Source organism: Myotis nattereri (genome assembly GCF_964212035.1).
Source record: "Myotis nattereri genome assembly, chromosome: 12".
NCBI classification, from domain to species: domain Eukaryota; kingdom Metazoa; phylum Chordata; class Mammalia; order Chiroptera; family Vespertilionidae; genus Myotis; species Myotis nattereri.
In genome coordinates, this window is record NC_138087.1 from 74,951,875 (window position 1) to 74,975,200 (window position 23,326).

The window sequence follows — 23,326 nt, forward strand, 5'->3', positions numbered from 1 at the left end:
TTTAGCAGTCTGAATTTTGTTCCACTACCCCTTGAAGACAAGGTGACAGGAAAATGCATCAGTAGTGGGCATCAGAATTCAGAGCATGGCATTCTGCTTAGCTGTTTTTTTCAGAGGGCCAATAGGAAGTCAAATGTATAAGGGAGGCAAGGAGTCGAAGGAAGGTAGGCCTTGGTAGATCCAGGTAAGGAAGCTAGGTAGCTGGGAGTCCCAGCGGAGCTGGCAGGCAACTCCAAAGGATGACGTGATTGCCAGGACTTTGCTTGGATGAAGTCAGCAGTGGCAGTGGTGGTTCAGGTGGTGGGGAGAGGGCCCCACAACATGGTGTGAGAGCAGAAACCCTTCTCCCTGAGGCCTTGTGTGGAGAGAGGACACCTAACTTAAGATTTGGTTGCTGTGCCCCATTCTCAATTTTCATGCTTTCCAAAGGAAAGAGATGTTCTACATCCTCCTCTCCTGCCTGGGGCCCCCACTTTGCTCAGAGAACCTCCTGGCACCACTTCGCCCTTTTATGGTGTGTGCTTTCACCTGGCAATTCTGTGGCTAGAAAAAGGCAGTTTGCTCTCTGACAGACAAATGCACAAGTCTGCTGAGAACATGTGGAAAAAGGAGGCATGGTCGTCACACCCCTCCCTTTCCACTGAGGTAGTCGTCTTTGTCAACATTATGGAAATAGTCATCTCAGCCCATCCCACCCGCCCTCAAATTACAAAAGAACTATCTCTAAACAATGACAACACTGTTACATTAAACATCTTCACATTCTGTAAACTGCAAGGAAATGCATCGGCTGCATTCACACAAAAGCATGTGCATCATGTTGAAGGCCATACATTCAACTCTGTCGTGAAATAAATATATAGAAAAATGAGCTTAAAAAAACAGACAAACAAACAAACACTCTTCTTGCTATGGAGGCAACCGGAACGCTGCTGCCCCCACAGCCTCCACCTTGGTCTCTCTGGCTCTTTCTTCTGGAGCCTGTCCCGCCCACCCAAGGCTTTGTGCTGGCCTGAGGAGGGGTGCCGGGAACAGCTCACTCCTTGCTCACACTTGTCTTGCAGGAATGCAGCACCACCTTAAAGAGGAGGGGCAGCTGCTCCAAGGGCACATTCACCATTTTTCCTGGGGACAAAGTGGGAAGAGAAGAGTTAGCAGTGGCCGCTAGTGGAAGAGCATGTCCCTCTAGTTGGGCTGAAGAGCAGATGTGGCCTTTTTGAGTGACTAGGGCAAGGAAAGTACAAGGAGTATCACAAAGACACAGACTGGCTAACATCCTGATACCCAGGCCCATTTTAGGGCCTGAGGTGAAAGTTATAATCAATGCTATTATCCAGGGAATACTTACTCTATGCTGGGTGTTTAAATGCATCATTTCACTTAATTCTCACGCTATTTTTGTGCGACAGATATTACCTTTTATCCCTATTTTACAGATGAGGAATCTGAAACTGAGAGGGATTCCTAGATGTCCTCTTAAAGCCAAATACCACGAGAAACTTATATCCTGTTTTCTCTTTTTTCCTGATGGACGCTATCATTCTATAAAAATTGCTCTTCAGAGTAGTATAATGGGTTAGTAAAAGTACTGAGAAATCCAGGGTTAAAAAGGACCTACAGGTTTCTTTACTGGAGGCCTTCTCAGAGCACTCGGTGTGCTAATGTACACTATAAGTATTGGGCTGTGGTTCTCCTGGATGCACCGAGAGTCACCTGAGGAGTTAAAAATACTGATGCCCAGGCCCCCTCATACCCACGGAATCAGGCTCTCTGGCGGTGTAACCCAAGCTCGGATATGTCCTAAAAGCTGACCACTGAGCCCAAGTGCTGCCAGGGCTGAGAAGCCGGCTCTGTGGGGAGGGGGGTAATTACTACTCCCCATTTATTTAAGAGAGCGCCTGATGAATATCTCATTTGGTAGAATATCACTTTGAAAATGCTGAGACATAAATATCAAAACATCCTTAAAATTCTAACAGCTGAGCTCCAGTTCACATCTGTAGATTACTCTGGGCCCAAAAAGTAGAATAATTTCTACTAAAAAAGTAGAATAATGTCAAACTGAAAAATTTTCCCTTCAAACTGGTACTGCTGGAGGTGACAGGAGCAAGCTCTGTCTAGAGCTCCACTTCCGAGCACCCCCGGTCAGTGCTGGTGATGACAAACAACCATCTCTACCAATGAAGCCGAGCAGCAATGACAACCAAAACCCGGCCTTTACAGCCCAATGGCCTATTTAAATATCAAACTCAGCGGGTGAGACCACAAAACACCAACAAAAATTCCTCTACAAACACAGGATTTGAAAATTATTTTAAAGATATTGCTTTAAATGAATGATCCCCTAAAAATCTATAGGCAATTCTATGAAACAAAGTTAATGTTTAAAATCGAGATATAATTAATTCACATAAAATCCACCCTTTCACAGCTTCCAATCCAGAAACAGTTACTTGAGAAACTCTGAGTCATAGTATCACCAACCACCAGCCTTGCAGAGCGTGTTCTGAGGCTCAGTGATAAAGGCCACAAAGCACCTGCACAGCACAGGTGTGAGGAAATGCTAGATCCTCCTCCCCACGGAGACAACGCGCGCTTCTCGTTACAACGCGGACTGAAGCCGAGGGCAAGGGCAGGACTGCTTTTATGCAGTTGGTCTTGGGCCCGGAATGAGGATCTGAAAACGCTGCTTGCCTCATTCTCTTCACAAGCTAAGAGAAGCAAGGAAGGGTTGGAAAGCCAGCGCCCAGAATGTTACCTGCAATATACCGAATCTCAGGTAAGCACATCATGAGGTCAGGAAAGCGGTTCGGCTGATGTGTGTATTTATACTCAGTGAAATCCTGGCAGATGTACCAGTACCGCTTGTTCAGCTGCTCCAGCTGCGAGGCACTGGTCAGACCCCTGACATCTGGGAAGAGAACCACACAGGACATGAGAGTGTTTTCTAATGTGGAGGAAACACCAGCTCCTTGAATAGATATGTATTTCAGTTAGAAGTTATTAAACATTGCCACATAGAGGATCTGTTCTCTTTTTGACATGGAGGAACAAAGTTCTAAATGAGGGGAGAGAAGCAGATAAAGAATAAAAAATATACAGGACAATCACTAGACTGAGCCCCCTGAGAACTAAGTGGTATCTTTCTCAACTTCATACCTGGCTTCCCAGTACAGGGCTTGAAACAAATAGGCACCAGTGGATGCTGAACTGCTCACTATCTGACAATCTACCTTTCCTAATTTATCCTTCACAGTATCTTTAAATTTGCCCTTTGCTGGAGCCAATCAGGAACTTTGATGACACCTAGACATTTATGCTTGTACATATACTCACATGGTCTCCTGGGTTTCTGCTCATACTACTCTAGATAGAGTTCTCATTTCTTTAAACACACACACCTAACCCCTTTTTTATATATAGATATCCTATATAATAAAAGGGTAATATGCAAATTGACCCTAAGAGCAGAACAACTGGTCGCTATGACGCACACCGATCACCAGGGGGCAGACACTCAATGCAGGAGCTGCCCCCTGGTGGTCAGTGTGCTCCTACAAGGGGAGCGCTGCTCAGCCAGAAGTTGGGCTCCCAGACTGTGAGAGGGCGCAGGCTGGGCTGAGGGACCCCCACAGCCAGAGTGCATGAATTTCGTGCACCGGGCCTCTAGTTCTACATATAAATCCTTCCCAGCCTTTGAGGCCCAACTAGAATTCTCCTCCTCCAAGTAGGTGCTACTTCTCTCCCCCAATCTGAGGCTCCAGTAATGTGTCACATGCCATCAGAGTATATTCTTAAAGCCAGGAACCTGGAATCTATTTTATTTTTCAATGTCTTTAATGGTCACCACAGGGCCTGACCTCTGGGAGGCACACAGATCAATGTACGAATGGTGCAGAAGCAGGAGGAGGTGTTGGGGGGTGGGGGGAAGTAAGCAAAGGGGTGGGCCGAGAATCTCTGGACGGGGCAACTGACTATAAACAGAGCACTTCAATGTCACAGGCAGCAAAAGAGCCCAGCTCTACTCAGAGCAGAGCACTCGCACACTGCTTTGGAAAAAAGAGAACACAAATTCTCCTTTGTACTCTGCTTACCAGCAGCTACCAAGCCACACTTAGCAGGTAATACTCCACGTTAATCACATCCAGCATACTTCTAGTTAAAAGCCATGCTTGATATGTGTGTGTGAGCTTTGGTGAACCCCACTCTGCCCTGAAGGGGACTCAGAAGCATGCCAGCCTGTCGCAGAGGCCTTATCTCCAATAGGTTCATCAGTCACTCTGCTCTTCTTCAGTCACTGGCCAACTTGGTACATATTTTAAATGACGCATGTACTGTCCTTGGTGTCTGCATTGAATGCATTGAAAATGACTAAACAAAGCGAATCCTCTTCCTTCTGCTATGAGTTATAGAGACTGTGGCATTTAGGTTTGAAGAAAAAACCCAAAGCATGCCCTGCACTACAGAGGGGCACAATGCTGATAGGCCCTCTAAGACTGGTACCCATAAGGGGTGTCACATTCTGTGTGACAGTCCTGAGGGGAAAGGGGGGCATGAAACGTAAGGGAAAATGTTCACTGGCAAAAAAAAAAAAAAAGGGGCCCTTCTTCACACACCCAAGCACTCACCTTGATTTAAGAAGTTAATTGCTTTCATGCAAGCATACTCCTCATTGCTGACCTTTAGCTGGTGGAACTTGTGATACAGGTAGATGAGCCGCTCGATCACCTCCATCCCTTCATCACTGAATCTGGGGAACAGACACAGGTGTTAACAGTGGGCTCTGATGCCAGCAGAGGTCAGGCCAGGGAAGGCAGGTTTCTGACAGCTCTGTAAGGCATCTGACATAGGAAAGAGGCTGAGCTCGGGAGAAATGGAATCCAGAACTGTTAGTGAAGAACAGGGGATCCCTGGTTTGTCTAGAGGCCACGCAAGGCAGCTCATACAAGCTGTTATTCCTAAAGTCAGATAGGGTCGATCAAATCTAAATCCAGTTCCATCGTGTAAAAGCTATGAGACCTTGGCCTGGCTGGGTGACTCAGTTACTTGGAGCGTCATCCTGTACACCAAGCATGTCAAACTCAAAGGCTAACATGGCCAAATAAACAAGGTTTAAGTTTATGTGGGCCACAAAAAAACAAAAGCTTCAATTTTCATAGAAACGTAGGTTTATTTCGATAGAGACATGCTGAATATAAAGGGCTGAAATAAATAATTGTTAACATAAAATAATAGAACATTTTAATAAAAATTAATATTTTTTCTTGAACATTAACTTACCAGACACTAAATAACTGCACAAATTAATAAGCGTAACACAAATAAATCTATTTTTCTTGTTCTCTGAAAGCGAAGTATTTCCTGTTTTGCACACCAAACAAGTCAGTACAAGACTAATGACGTGGCAACTGGCTGTGAGTATTAGTGGAGAGAAATGGTGCGCCTGCGCATAAGGCACGTAAGGAAAATGAATGCAACACGATTATTAGTAATCAGTCGTTAGCGAATGTTGTAGCTCGTTATTAATAATTATGTATAACGATATTGTAAAAATTAAGTTATGAAATTTTTATTAAAACGTTTCTTATATATCGTTATATTGGCTGGGCCGCAAAAATATTTGTTGTGGGCTGCAAGCGGCCGGCAGGCTGCGAGTTTGACATGCTTGCTGTACACCAAAAGGTTGTGAATTCAATTCCTAGTCAGGGCACATACCTAGGTTGCAAGTTTGATCCTTTGTTGGGGCATGTATGGCAAACAACCAATAATGTTTCTCTCTCACATTGATATTTCTCTCTCTCTCCCTGCCTCTCTCTAAAATCAATAAAAGCATATCCTCAGGTGAGGATTAAAAAAAAACAGCTCTGACCCTTAGAAAGTAATTCGACCCCTCTAAACTTTGAGGTCCTCCTCTGTACAATAATAGTGCATGCCTGCTCAGGTAACAAGGGACAAAGGAGTTTGGGATGTAAGTGTGGAGAAATATGACATCATTAATATACTGCTACTGTTGAGATGCAGCTTCAGTTTCAGTGGCAGCTGCCTTGTGACTCTATGCGAGCCTCAGCCACAATGTAGAAAAAGCTGCTGATTGTATTACTGTAGGTTCACTGCTTCCAGCAGGGCTGAGGGTATGCACAGTGACATGTTTTATTGGCATCCTTGACTTCAGCTAGGGAGGGAGGGAAGCGTTAACTGAGCCTCCGTGCCAGGCCAGTCTCTGTGCTAGCACTTTGTGTGCATTATCTCATTTAACTTTCTTAGGCCCACAGGTGAGATGAGATTATCATCAATCCTGTACAGATAAGAAACTGAAGTTCAAAGAATAGAGGGGACTGGTCCACAGCATGCAGCTAGGTGGTGGCAGAACTAGAACTTGGAACCAGGACCAATTTCCCAAGGCCTTGGTTTTTCAGGTATCTAAGGTGACATCCACTGGCAGAGAAGACTCAAAACTCCTTTCTTTACATTAAGCGTAAGCTCCCTGAGGAAAGACCAAGTTTTAGGCAAAGGAGAGCCAGGATAGGGGACTAATACCCTGGTCATAGATGGAAATACATATATTTATATGCCTAAGTGACCTTTACGACCTGTCACTATGATACGCACTGACCACCAGGGGGAAGACGCTCAATGCAAGAGCTGCCCCCCTGGTGGTCAGTGCACTCCCACAGCCAACCTCCCCTGGTTCCTCCCCCTGCCAGCCAGCCCTGATTGGGACTGGGCAAGTCAGCTGAGGAACCACACCAGTGCACGAATTCATGCACTGGGCCCCTAGTGTCTCATAACAGAGATGGAAATATCACCAAACCAAGGAGGGGAAGGCATAATGGGAAAGCCAGCGTTTATGAAAACTGGGGTCAGGCCAGCCTCCACCCTACTAGAGGTGGGCTGGACTGTGGACCAAGGAGCATTCCAGACAGGTCTTAGATGCATCTCAAGCCACAGAGATGCTCAGCCTAAGGCTGCTTCCTGGTAATTGTGTTCAGATCTGGTACTGAACATAATCATACAGCCCCATGCCAGGCAAGAAGGTCCTAACTGGGAAGGGTCCAGGACACCTGGGGATGTACTATTACTTTCTGCATTGACTTTGTAGGCTTTGCAAGGGATTGGCTTCTGAGGCAAGCCGACCATTTTTCTTCCCTGGGGAAAGCCTGGCTCTGGTTGGGGCCAGCGGCACCTGCACTTCTCAAGCACCAAGGGGAGCCGCAGCAGCAGCTCCTTCCAATCGGATCTCTGACCCTCAACCTCGAGGTCAGGCTCCTTGTCAGTCTGAGCTGGTGTTTCTTTCAGTCTGCTGATCTGAAGTTCGATGGCTGACTCCATTGCTCTCTGACCCAATGGCTTTTATGACTTTATGGTATTTTCCCAGACTGGCTGATTCGGCAAATTTACTAGGTGTACCGGTTAATAATGCGGATTTTTTTCAATACTAGTATATTGAATAACCACTGTAAATAAGCGTATCTACCACTGAACCATTTGTTGATTGACTGCTACTTGCCAGGCCCTTTGTTAAATAGTCTACATATGTTATTCCAGTGGATATTCCCAACAAATTCCCAAAATGGATGCTAACATCTTCCTTGTTCACAGTGGGAACAAAGGGTCAGAGACTACTGCATTCTTACATTTTACCCTCCTCATAACCTGTGAGATAAGTAATGTCACCTCAAGTTTGGGGAGAAGAAGCAGGAGAGGTACCTTCCCCAAGGTTACACAGTAACTAACTAAGGGGTGGTGGGCCAAGGTTTAAACCCAAGTTTCCTACTTCCAAACCTGCCATTTTCCAGCACTACACCGTCTCCTCCCTGACTGCCTTGCTCTCAACTGGGAACTACCACAGGGCTCTGTGCTCCCACAGGAACTCGGGCAGGGCCCCACCCAGACTGCCTTGCAGGGCTTCCGTGACGCATGTGCCCAGGAGTGAGGATCCCTCCTCATCACAGTACTTGGTTGGCTACTTCTGTTCTGGGGAGGAAAAGGTCTTTAGTGCAAACTCCCTCTAGTATCTGCTTGGAGGGGTGAGGCAGGGATGGCATGGGGTAGGGCATAAAAAAGGGGGGTGTAGGCTGAGCACCAGTGTCAGCATCTGTCTGGTGGCCGAGCAGTGTAGCAAGCAAAGATAACACTCGCCCTCAATCAGCAACCTCTTGCCCCAAGGGCTCACTCTGGCACTACAGCACCTGCAGGTGTGTGGCTACCAGCCAGGCCCCTAGCCAGGAGCGCCAACCTGGTTCCTGGCCGAGTCTTGAACTAACAGACACAAAGGAGCTCCTGAGTGTCTGGTCTGAGCATATGCCCCAGCTCTGCCCTTTCTCTCGGGGAAAGCACATATCTCTTTTCCAAATTTCTTAGGACCAGCTACCACCATGGACCCGCAGCAGTGGTGGGGAATGGCAGCCAGCCCAGCAGCCCCCACTCACTATCCACAGCCTGACTGCAAAGCTTTCCTCCACACCCGCATCCCACCCCTTGATAAACAAATTGTTCTCTGTTTCATGGGCCGGCTTTCTCCTGCAGCCGTGCCTCCTCCACATCTGCCCACTCCACAGTTCTAACGCCCCTGTATTCCCTGTCTACAAATTATCAGCATTCAAAGCCAGAAAGTTGGACAAAAACACCCATTCTTCTTCTGGGTTCCCATTACACAAGCATGCGAGGACAAGGAAAACATTCCTGTCAGGATCCCCCAAACCACTGGACCATTCAGTCAGCAATTGAAGCTGACACTATATAAGTTATGTCCCATTAAGGGGCGGAGAGGCCAGCTGTCTCTTTTTCATTCATCTAAAAGCACCTAACACCCGGGAGCAGTCACCAGCCACAACCTTAGAGGAACTGCCTGTGAGCACCCACACAGACTACAGGAGTAAAAGTAAGACTGTAGCTCCAGGACACACCCCAGAAAGTCACACTATTGAGAAGGTTAATGAACTTAGTACAGGGTAATGGCAAAGAGCCTGGGCTTTGGAGCACAACAGATTTAGGTAATAATCTCAACTCCAGCTCTCTCTAGCTTCCTAGCCTTGAGTTTTCACCTCTCTGAACCTCATCTGAGGAACTGGAATAATATTGGTGCAACCTCTTAGGGTGGTGTGAGGACTAAAATATGTTGTAAAATATGTTTGTAAGATGGAATTTGGCACAATCAACAGCCTATAATTCTTAACTATTACCATTATTAATAGCATCAGCATCAGCGCTCCCATGATCGCAGCAAAAAGAAAAGCGTGTGTTTCCTGAATGTCATAGCCAGGGTCTGAGCAGGGAATCTGGGAGGGGCCGCTAGTGCTCCTGAGATACAAGTGCCCATTAAGGCCCATCTCGTGCAAGGCATCTTCTCGTGAGAGTGAAGGAGTCTTGATTAGGGCCGGGAGCAGTCACTGGCTGGTGCTACAATCTGCTTTAAATCAAATTCACCCAGGCTCACTGTCTGATAACAGCCTGATTAAGGAAAATGGGCACCATAAATTTGATTCAATATTTGAGAAGAGAAAAGGAGGTGGTCATGCATCATCTGGGAAAAGCCTTTTCATGACAGCAGGAACTCACTTGCACTCAAGTTGTGCAAAAGTAAAGGCATTTTGGGGGAGTGGGATAGCGCAGAAGCTGGCAAGGTAGGAAAGAGCTATGGCCAATTATAGATGCCATACCCTGGGTTTCTAGCAGAGAGGGGACTGCTTCACAGTGATGAACTTGATTCCAGAGGTTCTCATGGCTCCATTTCCTCTGACCGCTTGGGCAGTTCCACATGCATCTCAGATTCAACAGACCCCAAATCAAATTCAGAGTGGCTCATCTCTCAGCCTGTTCTGCTCAGGCTCCATCATCTTGGCTAAGAGACTGGCAGTATCCCCAACTTCTTTGCTCACTGAAGTCCCACTGACTTTGCCTCTTTGCCACTCCCTGACTCTGCGCTGCACCATCCCCATAGTCCCTGCTGCCTTGTCCAGGCCTTGCTTTCCTTTCCCTGGGCTAAGGAACAGCCTCCCACCCAGCCACCGTCCGATAGCCTTGTCCATACCAATCCATCCTGAGCTTTAGTCACAGAGCTTCCTAAAATGCAACCTGACCATATAATTACTCCACTTAAAAGTACCCTATGATTATCTCTCTCTCTCCCAATTTTTTCTGGGGGGGAGGCAACCAAAATTTTTCGTGGCCTTAAAAAAAAAAAATGTATCCTATGACTTAATACTAACCATTTACACAATAAAATCCAAATTCTTTAGACTGGCATTTGAGCATCTGTATGACCTGTCTTTTCTGTACCTTTCTTTCCAGTCATTTCTTCCCTCATTACTCTGTGCTCAAATACATTCTCTCTATACCCTAATCCACAGGACTGCTTTTGGCTCCCTGAACAAAGCAACTATCCAGGACCGCAACTTATAGGACTTTGCTTTACTGTCCTCCTTCCTCCTATTCTCTATAATCTACCAAGAAAAATCACACTTAAAGATGCAGCTCAAATGTCTTTTCTTCTGGGAGCATTCTTTGATACAGCAAGTAGAGGACTTAACTCCCTACAGATTCCTATCTTTGCTTCCAGCCTAAGTCTCAGCTTGTCTTTTTGCCACGTGATTGAGAGGGAGGTGCACCCCAGTCCTGTGTAGAAAAGTGTGGGAACTGGAACTCTCTCCAGCTTTCATTGACGAGGATATCTTTTCTTCCCTCTTTCTTGGTGCTCTGGAATCCTAGTCTATGCTTGTACATTATCTTCACTTGCCCCTCAAACTCCACCAGTATCACCCGAGATTATAGACTGTATCTGCTCTGTGTCTCTCAACCCCCTATACCAAGAATAGGGGCTCTCACCTCAGAGTCTAAAACCACGTCTGCATCATCTGTAATTCCCACACTCCTCCCCCAACACACAGTAGGTACTCAGTAAATGGGCGTGGAATCAGAACTAACGTTGCAGTTTAACTCGAATTTTTTCCATTGAAGGCTTCCATAATTGAGTAAGAATCCCAACAACAAATCTATTTCTTATCCTTGAACCCACTTGAGAGCTCAGCAGCAACATGTATTCGAGTCAGCATTGTTCAACTGAACTTTCCGTGGTGACGAAAATATTCTATATCTGCACTTTCCAAAATAATAGCCACTGGTGACATGTGGCTATTGAGCACTTGAAATTGTGACGAGTGCAAATAAAGAATTCACTTTTTAATTTTAGTTAACTTCAGTTTAAAAAGCCACCTGAGATTAGCAGCTACTACTAGTGGACAATGTAGCTCTAGATTCTCCTTGGTAAGGAGCCTTCCTAGGAAATAAACATTTCCTCACTAACTCAGCTGTCACTGGCCCCTCCCTTGCTCTTGAGGTACAAGGAATTGGATGCAGTGGGATGGAGTGCATTATAAAACTCAAAGCCACAGAGAGCCCTGCATGATCAGTGATCCCTGCCTACCTGCAGAAGGCCTAGGAACACCCATCACTCTAGAGCAGCGGTTCTCAACCTGTGGGTCACGACCCCTTTGGGGGCTGCATGACCCTTTCACAGGGGTCGCCTAAGACCATCGGAAAACACATATATAATTACATATTGTTTTTGTGATTAATCACTATGCTTTAATTATGTTCAATTTGTAACAATGAAAATACATCCTGCATATCAGATATTTACATGATGACTCATAACAGTAGCAAAATTACAGTTATGAAGTAGCAACGAAAATAATTTTATGGTTGGGGGTCACCACAACATGAGGAACTGTATTAAAGGGTCGCGGCATTAGGAAGGTTGAGAGCCATTGCTCTAGAGGGAGTAGAACCCACAGACTCACTTTGTAGACAATCCCAGGATGCACTGGTGGATTCCAGACAAACAGGGGACAGGGCTTGCTTGGTCAGCTCTGCAAACCCTGATATATTAGAGCAGGCTAACTGCTATCCAAACACTCAGTCAGCCCCAAGTTACAGAGCAGGAGATAGGAATCTGTTGGAAACAATGAATTAGAGGCTCAAGACAAGGGGTTAGGTCATTTTCAAAATCAGATGTATCTTTTTACAGGACAAAGTGTCAGCCGGGTTCAAAACTATGCCATTTATAGATCATTCTGAAGCCAGTAGGCATCACTAAAAAGGAAATATTAGAAAACAGGGAAGATAGTCACCACTCCCTCCCTCTGCTGTGCACAGGGCTTGAGGGGGTTGGAGCTTTGCTTTCAGCCTAAGTCTCGGCTTGTCTTTTTGCCACGTGATTGAGAGGGAGGTGCACCCCAGTCCTGTGTAGACAAGTGTGGGGACTGGAATCCTACTCTCTCTAGCTTTCATTGATGAGGACATCTTTTCTTCCCTCTTTCTTGGTGCTCTGGAATCCTATGACTTCCATTATTTTAAACTAGAGGCTCGGTGCACAAAATTCATGCAGTGGGCAGGGGATGGGGGGTGGTGGAGCAGGAGGTCCCTCAGCTTGGCCTGTGCCCTCTCGCAGTCTGGGGCTCTCATAGTCTGGGGACCCTCGCTCCTTACCGCCCGCCTGCAGCAGAGGCAGGAGAGGCTCCCACCACTGCCGCTGCGGTTGCCAGCCGTGAGCCGGCTTCTGGCTGAGCGGTGCTCCCCCTGTGGGAGTGCACTAACCACCAGGGGGCAGCTCCTGCATTGAGCATCTGCCCCCTGATGGTCAGTGCACGTCATAGCAACCTATCATTCCACAGTTCGGTCGATTTGCATATTAGGGTTTTATTATATAGGAGGATTATCCAATAAAGGTAAATTATTAACATGTCTTTTTAAGCTTTATTTTTCATACGGATAAACTAATAAGCCAGAAAGTTGTATCAACAGATCACTTGTCCTGATTTTAGGTGTCACCATGTGATCCAGGTCTCCAGGGTAAGTAAAAGACCTGCTCTACACAGGGAGGTTAGAAGGATCCTGGCTAGCTGGGATGAGACTTTATGCTAGAAAACATTGAGGAGAACCAACAGTCTCCCAGTCCCATGCTCTTATCATCTCACTGCATCTCAGATGCAGTAAAAGAACCTAAGCTTTGCACAGGCACAGGTTCAAATCCAGGCTCAGGATTCAAACCCAAAACCTTCAAGGGCAGGTCTCTCTGAACTTTAGTTTTCTCATTTATAAAACAGGCATAACCATACCTATCATGCTGGAGGCTGTGACAAACATGGAAGACAATCATATAAAGTGCCAAGCCCAGTGCCTGGCACACAGTAGGTCTCACTCTCCGATTGTAAATTATATCTCAGAGCCTCTCACTTTATAAGCAAAGTTTAGATTTTTGTTTCTCCCAGATACATGATCTTACCTCAGTAATCCAGATGTGATAAAAATAACTTAGCACTCTGCTAAGCTTTGCTGCACAATATCATTTATTCCTCAGAACTACCTTGTGGGGAGGTTGTAATTATCCCATTTGTTATTTGTATGATTATCCTATTCTATAAATTCAGGACCTGAGGATCAGAGACTTGACCAAGGTCACAAAGCTGGTCAGTGGCAGAGTAGGGCTTTAATGCTCATCCTTTGGAGCGCCAGGCAAGGCTACTGCCTTGTAGGGATGACAATGGTTTGGTTGCTTGGGAACTGCTCCCCAGCAGCCCTCACCTGTGTAATTCTTCATCAGAGGGTGAATACTTGGCAGTGACATCAGCCAGCTCCCCAAAGATCTGCTTGCTGTAAACGGTGAGGGAGGACAGCAGAATTAATTCCTGCCATGTAGAGCTCAGGAGGCACGTGTAATCCTTGATTGAGAGCTCGCAGAAGAAAGGCAGTTTCTTGATCCAGGCAATCTGCCTAAAGAGCAGCTCATCAGCCAGGCGGCAAAGCAGGGCAAACAGCTCCGCCTGGGTCACAGCATATCTAAGGTGTAGAGACAGGGGAAAGTCACTTCCAGTGGCCAGAGGGTGAGGAAGGGGGCACAGGGAGAAGAAACTCCTAGGGCACAGAGGGCACAAAGGGGTTCTGGCAGTGGGTTCCTTGCCTATCCCCGTGAATCTCCAGCTCCATTCAATTCAGTCTGATAAAGGGGCAGGACTGGGGCCAGCAGCAAACTCAGGGCCAGAGAGGCAGTTTTGTGAGAAAAGGTTGCTGAGGGGGAACGGAGGCTTAGAAATGTGTGCAGTTACCAGGGATTATGACTTTTTTTTAAAATATATTTTATTGATTTTTTACAGAGAGGAAGGGAGAGAGATAGAGAGTCAGAAACATCGATGAGAGAGAAACATCGATCAGCCGCCTCCTGCACATCCCCCACTGGGGATGTGCCCGCAACCCAGGTACATGCCCTTGACCAGATTCGAACCTGGGACCCTTCAGTCCGACGCTCTATCCACTGAGCCAAACCGGTCTCGGCGATTATGACTTTTAATGTTGGCGTCTACTAATGCTTCATGTGTTAGAGAAAATTCCCAGTCACTCCTGCTCTATTTTGGTAATGAGGGCTCCAGCTCCATTAGGGGAATCTGGTGCACACCTAATACAGTCTGGTAGAAAAATAAGCCTGGTGCCAAATGGCTGAGAAAGACCAGAACAAGTTCCGAAGCTTTTCCTGCTCTCACTGCACCCCCTGGTGGTGAAAGTTCAGGCACTAGAGCAGTGGTTCTCAACCTGTGGGTTGCAACCCCTTTGGGGGTCGAACAATCCTTTCACAGGGGTCGCCTAAGACCATCGGAAAACACATAATTACATATTGTTTTTGTGATTAATCACTATGCTTTAATTATGTTCAATTTGTAACAATGAAAATACATCCTGCATATCAGATATTTACATGACGATTCATAACAGTAGCAAAATTACAGTTATGAAGTAGCAACAAAAATAATTTTATGGTTGGGGGTCACCACAACATGAGGAACTGTATTAAAGAGTCACAGCATTAGGAAGGTTGAGAACCACTGCACTAGAGTCAGAGTTGCTCAGCCCTTCTGAGCTAAGGCAGGAGGGAAAGAGCAGGACATTTCTCAGCTCTGGGCCAGATGACACGGGGGTCCCAGTGTGCTTTCTCTCAAGGCCCCTTGGCATGACTCTTCCCCACACCCACATGTACAGATTTATAAATTTTTTGTGTGGCCTTCTTCTAGGGAGAGATTTGAATTTCCTCTTTGAAATTAGAGACTAGCTTAAGAAATCTCAGGATACCTTCTGGAGGGTTTCTAAGCTTGGAAATACTCAAACAGCACATGCTTCAGGCCAAAGGAGTAATGGGAACAGCAATGGGTAGCCTAAAGGCTGAACTATTATCCACTCAGGCAGAGCTGACAGAGGAGTGAAAGAGTATTTTCTTCCATTCATCCAGGCCTGCAGAGAGCACATGGCACCAGGCTCCATTGGTATTTTGGCTAGGGATGCAGACAGGCTATAACCAGTTGGTGCCTTCAGTGTCTGGCTAAGGAGCCTAGACTTGATGTATGATTATACCCAGAATTATAGCTCATCTCTCGCTCAAGTGCTCAGACCCATTCCAGGGCCTGGCTTATCTAGGCCTAAGCAGAAACAAAAGCCATTTATTCCTAATTCCCCAGGGATTGATAAATGGCCCCAATTCTATAAGAAAAGGTGCTCAAGAGAAAAATGAGGGACCACTGACTTCAAGGATAAGCACAGATTCGCCCTCTAATACGAGTCATCACTCACTATTCCTGACATATTCTGAAGCCTAGGACAAAGCAGCCAGGGAGGAAGGTGGACGTAGGGTAGGGAGCATTTTGAAGCTGCAAGGGCTAAAGAGGGCAGGGCTCACTCACCCATCTTCGATCAACATGGGTGTGCCCAATGGCTCCAGGTCCTCAGCTGACACCAGCTGGTGAATCAGACTGTATGACTGGGGATCCAGGCTGCGAGCTTGTGGGGGCAGAAGTGGCGAGTGGGCAGAATAGCTAAAAAGGTGCGGTATGTATTGATAGTGTGGAGGCACAGACATCCCCATGTACTGCTCCCTGAAAGCCATGAATCCATTTAGTTCCACAGACCTACTGGAGAGAAAAGTCTCATGTTAGAAGCTGGCAGGGTCTACTTCCTACCTAAAGGGAATGAGCCAGAAGGTGGCTCAGGTGTTCTTTGCCCATGCAGCCTATCTCCATCAAGCCGGGGACATAATGAATGGTTACATGCACCTGTCCTCTACTAGACAGGGGCTCTGTGCGTGTACGTATGGGTTACCACTGGACACCCAGGAACTGGCAAAGTAGATATTGAGTAAATACTGGCTAAATGAATTCTTCATACAGGTGCCACGGTTAGAGACTTTTTAATGGATACCAACAGACTATGATGATAAAGGTGAGTATTTTGGTTTTTGCTGCTAAGAAAACTGAAGAAGAGACATGCTAACGCCTTGCCAGGCCACAAACCAAAGCCAGCACTTAGCAAACAAATCTGGCATGTGGCAACAACTCCCCAAACATTCAAAGGAAAGAACAAACTAAGGAGCAACTGAATGAATAAAGGTTACAATATGAAGAGAAAGGCAGATTCTTATCTTTTTTTTACCTGTTTTTGGAGAAATATAGCCACTCTCAACCTATTTTTAAAAATCCTATAGTTTTACCTAGATGCACCTCCTGTAACAGGATCAGCACACTATGGCCCATGGCCCGCTTTGGTAAATTAAGTCTTACTGGGACATAGCCACGCATTCACTGACATACTGTCTCTGGCTGTTTTTGCACTATGATGGCAAAGTTGAGTAGTTGAGCCCAGACTGTAGACCTGAGAAGCCTAAAATATTTACTGCCTGGCTTTTATAGACAGTTTGTTGATCCCTTTTCTGTAAGATTTCTGGGGAAAGAATGCCTTCTCTGGTAGCTGGTGGCTATATTTCACACCTAACAACTAACTTAAGGTACCATTATTGAACCAAAAGTTGTCAAATTGGTATTCCAGCAAGTCTTACTAGGTTAAAAAGTTTTCCCTATTTCTTAAAATTTATAAAGTGAAACGCTTAACTCTTGCGGAGGCAGAGAAATTATAACTTCAGTGTGGCTTGTTTTATTTCAGTGATAAAGTAAACGAGCGAAAACAGCTACATTTAAAGTGTTATACTGTTAGGTAAAGAATGTATGTACCCAGGTTGCATTTATCAGTCTGTAGGAGAGACCTGACATTTTCAAGGTCCTTAGCAAAAATGGGTTGTGAAATGATGAGCCCTACCCCAAAAGACTGAGGAAGTAAGGATACAATGACTAGGACAGACTGGCAGGAAGACCCAGCACAAATGGTTCCTGGTGGGTCCATTCTCTGGGTGGTCTCTAGATGATGCTGGGATGAAGCTCACCTGGAGGACATAGTAGAGCCTGGTGAAGGCTGGTTGCTCTCTGAAGCCCTGTTCCCAGGGGAACTGTGGTCGCTGTCACCATGGTTGCTCCAGTGATTGGCCTCTTCCTCAAATTCCTGCCCAGACATGATCCTTTCAATCTCTTCCTCTGATATCTTTGAGAAGGAATTGATACATGTTAGATTGGGTGTTCAGGATTCCTTCTGTTCCTTCAAGACTGAGAACTTATTTCAACTTCATGGGGATTCCCAAACCTTCTAAAGAGAAATGCAGATACCCCTATACTTCCCTCTACCCCCATTCTCCAGGCTCATCACTAATTTAGGATGGCTTGGTTGCTTGCTTCCCAGCACCATAGTTCCCCATAGCCTTCCTCTTGCTTATTTACCTCTCTCAAGCCATAAAGCCTCTAGGGTTCTTCATCACTCCTCTTTGTCCTTGAGTCTATTCTTTCCTACCTCTGAATTGCCTCTTCAATAATAAAGTATTATTTGCCCTTTAGGACCCAATTCAAATGTCACTTTCTTTGTGAATCCTTCTATCACTACACCTAGACAAAATTTTAGGTCCTTTTTCTGTCCACTCATAATTCCATGCATTCTGAGAGAGGGTTCAAATAGCATAATGGTTAAGAGTATGAATTCTAGAGTCAGACCACCATTGTTCTAATCTAATTTCTACTTCTGCCACTTTCTAGTTGTACAATCTTGGGCAAGTCATTTAATTATTTGAACCTAAAATCCTTCATATATATGGTGGAGAGAATAATAGTATCTATCTCAAAGGGTTGATGTGAAGATTAAATTAGTTAATACATGATCACATGTTTAGAAAAGGGCCTAGCCCATAGCAAAAATTATGGAAGGCTGACAATGATATCTTCATCATTAGTGTTATTTTTACAGCATTTATGGTAATGAGGCATAAAAATATCCTCTATAAGACCTGAGACTATGACAGGATTAAAAAAAAAAAAAAGTACTCAATAAATGCATGATGGATAACTGAACAAGTGCTCACTTATTAAGTATCGACCACAAACCTTCGTAGTAAGAAAGCTCAGATAAAGGAATTGATTTGCCCAAGATCACTGGCGTGCCCATGCTTGGGCAGGAGTTTGAGGAAGAGGCCAAAATATCCAAATATTCAGTCCAGTGCTTTAGCTGCTAAACCACATAGGGAGTAAATAAACACTTCTATAAAGTGCCTCGCCCTAACTGGCTAACCTCAGCCTGCAGAAGGAGAGTGAGTACTGAGGAGGAAGGGCCAGGTGCATTTTTATTTCTTGTTCCTATGAAAAGAATGGGAAGACACTGTCTCCTAAGTCTGTCTAACTCATACCCACATAATTCTTGGCTCCAGGAGCCTGTAAGGAAACTTTGAGCTGTTCATAAATACAGGTGGCATTTAGAAGTGAAAGCACAGCTAGCCCACAGGAATTGGAGGGAAAACAAGTAACATTTAACTGGTGTACAAGTTGAGTGATTGGTCTCAAATGGCTTGGATTGCATATTGAATTGGAGGGGTTGTCTTTCTTTATTCAGTCACATGTTGCACACACACACACACACACAAACCCAAAACCTTTCCTCTTAAGGTCCTTAAAACACTGAAATCACTGTTTGCATTTTTTAAGACATGTGAAGACAGATGGTGCCATCAAACTACAGATATCTACTGAGGCCCAGACTAAAGCAGTCTCAGTGATGGTGGTGACAGCAAGAACAGAGCGCGGTGGGCATGGGATAACTTGAGCTGGGTAAAAAGGGCCAGTCCTGGTAACATCAGCTTATTCCAGCTGGGAGTCAAAGTTAGCCTGCACCCAACTCTCCCATAGGACATTGGGAAATCACTGATGCATTAAACAGGGGATGGAACATGTTGGGAATGCTTGAAGCTGGGTTCAAATCTCATATGCAATTAGACTTACTGCTGGGCAAGTCACTTAAGTTCTCTAAGCCTTAGCTCCCTCCTCTTTAGCAGATACTACAGATAATACAACCTTCCTCATAGCTCAGGGTTCCCTCACAGAGTGCTGCGGTAAAGAAATATGCAGCGATACCAAGATGGCGGCATAGGTTAACGCTGGAGATTGCTGCCTCGAACAACCACTTCAAAAAACAACTAAAAGACGGAACGGACATCATCCAGAACCACAGAAAGGCTGGCTGAGTGGAAATTCTACAACTAGGAGGAAAGAGAATATCATACCCAGACTCAGAGGAGGCACAGTGCTGAAGTGAAATACTAAGGTGCGGAGTGCACGCGGAGCGGGCTGGAGGCGGAGGGCGCGGTTGTTGTTTTCAATCGGGAGGGAGTTTCAGATTCTGAGCTCCAGATCCGGGCGAGTCTCTAGGGACCCAGACTCAAACCAGAGAAACGGGACTGTCTGGCTTCGGTCGGAACTCGAAGGCAGCTTTCTCTCCGAGGTTTGCAGCGGTTGCTGGGACTCTGTGAGGCAGAGCCCCTAGGGATGGAACTGAGAGCAGCCATAACTGCTCTCTCCGGCCCGCCCTGTAGATCCCCGGGGACCTGCCCCGCCCAAGCCCTGCGCAGAGCCATTTGCCGGATAGCCTCAGGCAAAGGCTAGATTAGCACCGCCCTAGAGATCCAGTACAGAAGCTCTCCCACTGCAGACACAGCGGACTCTCATAGCCAGTTAGCCTGGAGGTCAAATCACCCCCGGTATTGCCGACAACAATCAAGGCTTAACTACAACAAGACTGCGCACAAAGACCACTAGGGGGTGCACCTAAAAAATGCGGAGACAAAGAAACAGGACAAAACTGTCAATGGAGGATATTGAGTTCAGAACCACACTTTTAAGGTCTCTTAAGAACTGTCTAGAAGCCGTTGATAAATGTAGTGAGATCCTCAAGAAATCTAATGAGACCCTCGATGTTATGATAAAGAACCAACTAGAAATTAAGCATACATGGACTGAAATAACGAATACTATACAGACTCCCAACAGCAGACCAGAGGAGCGCAAGAATCAAGGCAAAGATTTGAAATGCGAAGAAGCAAAAAACACCCAACTGGAAAAGCAAAATGAAAAAAGAATCCGAAAATACGAAGATAGTGTAAGGAGCCTCTGGGACAGCTTCAAGCGTACCAACATCAGAATTATAGGGGTACCAGAAGATGAGAGAGAGCAAGATATTGAAAACCTATTTGAAGAAATAATGACAGAAAACTTCCCCTACCTGGTGAAAGAAATAGACTTACAGGCCCAGGAAGTGCAGAGAACCCCAAACAAAAGGAACCCAAAGAGGACCACACCAAGACACATCATAATTAAAATGCCAAGAGCAAAAGACAAAGAGAGAATCTTAAAAGCAGCAAGAGAAAGAAACTCAGTTACCTACAAGGGAATACCCATTCGACTGTCAGCTGATTTCTCAACAGAAACTTTGCAGGCCAGAAGGGTATGGCAAGAAATATTCAAAGTGATAAATACCAAGAACCTACAACCTAGATTACTTTACCCAGCAAAGCTATCATTCAGAACTGAAGGTCAGATAAAGAGCTTCACAGATAAGGAAAAGCTAAATGAGTTCATCACCACCAAACCAGTATTATATGAAATGCTGAAAGGTATCCTTTAAGAAGAGGAAGAAGAAGAAAAAGGTAAAGATACAAATTATGAACAACAAACATGCATCTATCAACAAGTGAATCTAAGAATCAAGTGAATAAATAATCTGGTGATCATAATAGAATCAGGGACATAGAAAGGGAATGGACTATTCTTGGGGGGGAAAGGGGTGTGGGAGATGCGGGAAGAGACTGGACAAATATCGTGCACCTATGGATGAGGACAGTGGGTGGGGAGTGAGGGCGGAGGGTGGGGCGGGAACTGGGAGGAGGGGAGTTATGGGGGGAAAAAAGAGGAACAAATGTAATAATCTGAACAATAAAGATTTAATTAAAAAAAAAGAAATATGCAGGTTTGAGTCAGATGGATTTGGGAGGTTAATTTAAGATAAGTTATAAAGTGTGGGTGCATAACAGGAGCTCAATAAATGGAAATTCTATCCCTTATTTTTAATTACGCTTAAACACAGTTAAGAACTTGGAAATCACAGCTCTCTCTTTCTAACATACCCTCGAAACAGTAAAAGAGTAAAAGGAAAATTATATGCCCAGTATCACAAAGTCAAAGGCAGTGACAGATGAAATAGGTTTCTCTAACATCAGTTCCCTTGATTCTAAATAGAGTTTGGAGGTGTAAGAAGAGCAACACAGGGTACTCGCCCACAGTTAACCTCATACACAATGGTGAAAAACTGAAAGCTTTTCCTCTAAGATCAGGATCAAGGCAAGGAAGCTCACTCTTAACATTTCTATTCAACATAGTACTGGAAGTCCTAGCAGGGCAACTAGGCAAGAAAAAGAAATAAAAGACGCCGAAACCGGTTTGGCTCAGTGGATAGAGCGTCAGCCTGCGGACTGAAAGGTCCCAGGTTCGATTCCGGTCAAGGGCATGTACCTGGGTTGCGGGCACATCCCCAGTGGGAGATGTGCAGGAGGCAGCTGATCGATGTTTCTCTCTCATCGATGTTTCTAACTTTCTATACCTCTCCCTTCCTCTCTGTGAAAAATCAATAAAATATATTTAAAAAAAAAAAAAAGAAATAAAAGACATCTAAATCAGAAAGGAAGAAGTAAAATTATCTCTGTTTACAGATAACATTATCTTCTAGGTAGAAAACCATAAAGATCCCACCAAAAACCTGTTAGAACTAATAAAAGAATTCAGCAAAGTTGCAGGATACAAAATTAACACACAAAAATCAGTTGTACTTTTACACTAATAATGAATAAACAAAAAGAAAATTAAGAAGACAATCTCACAAGAGTATCAAAAGAATAAACTACTTAGGAATAAACTTAACTAAGGAGGTGAAAAGCCTGCACACTGCTGAAAGAAATTAAAAACATAAATAAATGAAAAGACATCTGTGCTCACAGACTGAAAGGTTTACTAGATTCCATGCAATCCCTATCAAAATCCCAATGGTGTTTTTTGCAGAAATAGAAAAAACAATCTTAAATTCTTATGGAAGTCCAAAGAACCCCAAATAACATAGCTAGAGGCCTTACAGTTCCTCATTTCAAAACATGTTGCAAAGGTATAGTAATCAAAACAGTATGATACTGGCATAAGGACAGACATATAGACCAAGGGAACAGAGAGAAGAGCCCCAAAATAAACCATGCATATATGGTCAAAAGATCTTTGACAAAGATGCCAAGACTACAAAATGGGGAAAGGATAGTCTCTGCCACAAGTGATGTTGGGTAGACTGGATATCCATAAGCAAACGAATGAAATTAGATTCTCATCATACATAAAAATCAGCTCAATGTGAATTAAAGGTTTAAATATAAGACCTGAAAATATAAAACTTCTAAAAAAGCACAAAGAAAAAGCTTCTTGGCAATACTTTTTAATTGATTTTAGAGAGGAAGGGAGGAAGGGGGGAAGAGAGAGAGAAGGAGAGGGAGGGGAGAGAGAAAGAGAGAGAGAGAGGGGGAGAGAGAAAGAGAGAGAGAGAGAGAGAGAGAGAGAGAGAGAGAGAGAGAGAGAGAGAGACAGACAGACACATCGGTTTCACTTACTTATGCATTCTTGTAGTACCCTGACGAATGATCGAACCCGGAACCTTGGCATATTGGTACGACACTCTAACCAACTGAACTACCTGGCCAGTTGAATATGACACCAAAAGCACAATCAACAAAACCAAAAATAGGTAAATGGGATTACATCAAACTAATATACTTCAGCAAAATAAAGGAAACAGTCAACAAAGTGAACAGTCAACCTACAGAATGAGACAATACTTGCAAGCCATATATCTGATAAAGGATTAATATCCAAGATACACAGGGAATTCCTGCAACTAAATATTAAAAAGAAAAACCAACAACCTTTTTTACAAATGGTCAAAAGACTTTAATAGACATTTCTCCAAAGAAAACATCCAAACAGCCAACAGGTATATGAAAAGATGTTCAACGTGATTTGAAATGCAAATCAAAACCTCAATGAGATATCATGGCATACCT

At 44.8% G+C, this 23,326-nt stretch overlaps 1 protein-coding gene across 4 annotated transcripts in view; it reads right to left on the reverse strand.

The window, feature by feature from the left end:
* Positions 1-1,036: 1,036 nt before the first annotated feature.
* Positions 1,037-23,326, reverse strand: part of NR6A1 (nuclear receptor subfamily 6 group A member 1) — a gene marked incomplete at its 3' end in the record, with an annotated part of 172,622 nt that continues 150,332 nt past the window's right edge. For 2 of the 4 annotated variants that reach the window (XM_081103288.1, XM_081103287.1), the window contains exons 5-10: positions 17,252-17,406; positions 15,723-15,947; positions 13,582-13,836; positions 4,629-4,750; positions 2,759-2,911; positions 1,037-1,125 (exon numbers count right to left, since the gene is read on the reverse strand). In XM_081103288.1, the coding sequence (XP_080959414.1) occupies positions 1,037-1,125; positions 2,759-2,911; positions 4,629-4,750; positions 13,582-13,836; positions 15,723-15,947; positions 17,252-17,406 (999 nt within the window). Of the gene's footprint in view, positions 1,126-2,758; positions 2,912-4,628; positions 4,751-13,581; positions 13,837-15,722; positions 15,951-17,251; positions 17,407-23,326 lie in introns of all 4 variants that reach the window. The other 2 variants (XM_081103286.1, XM_081103285.1) reach the window with 1 other exon arrangement.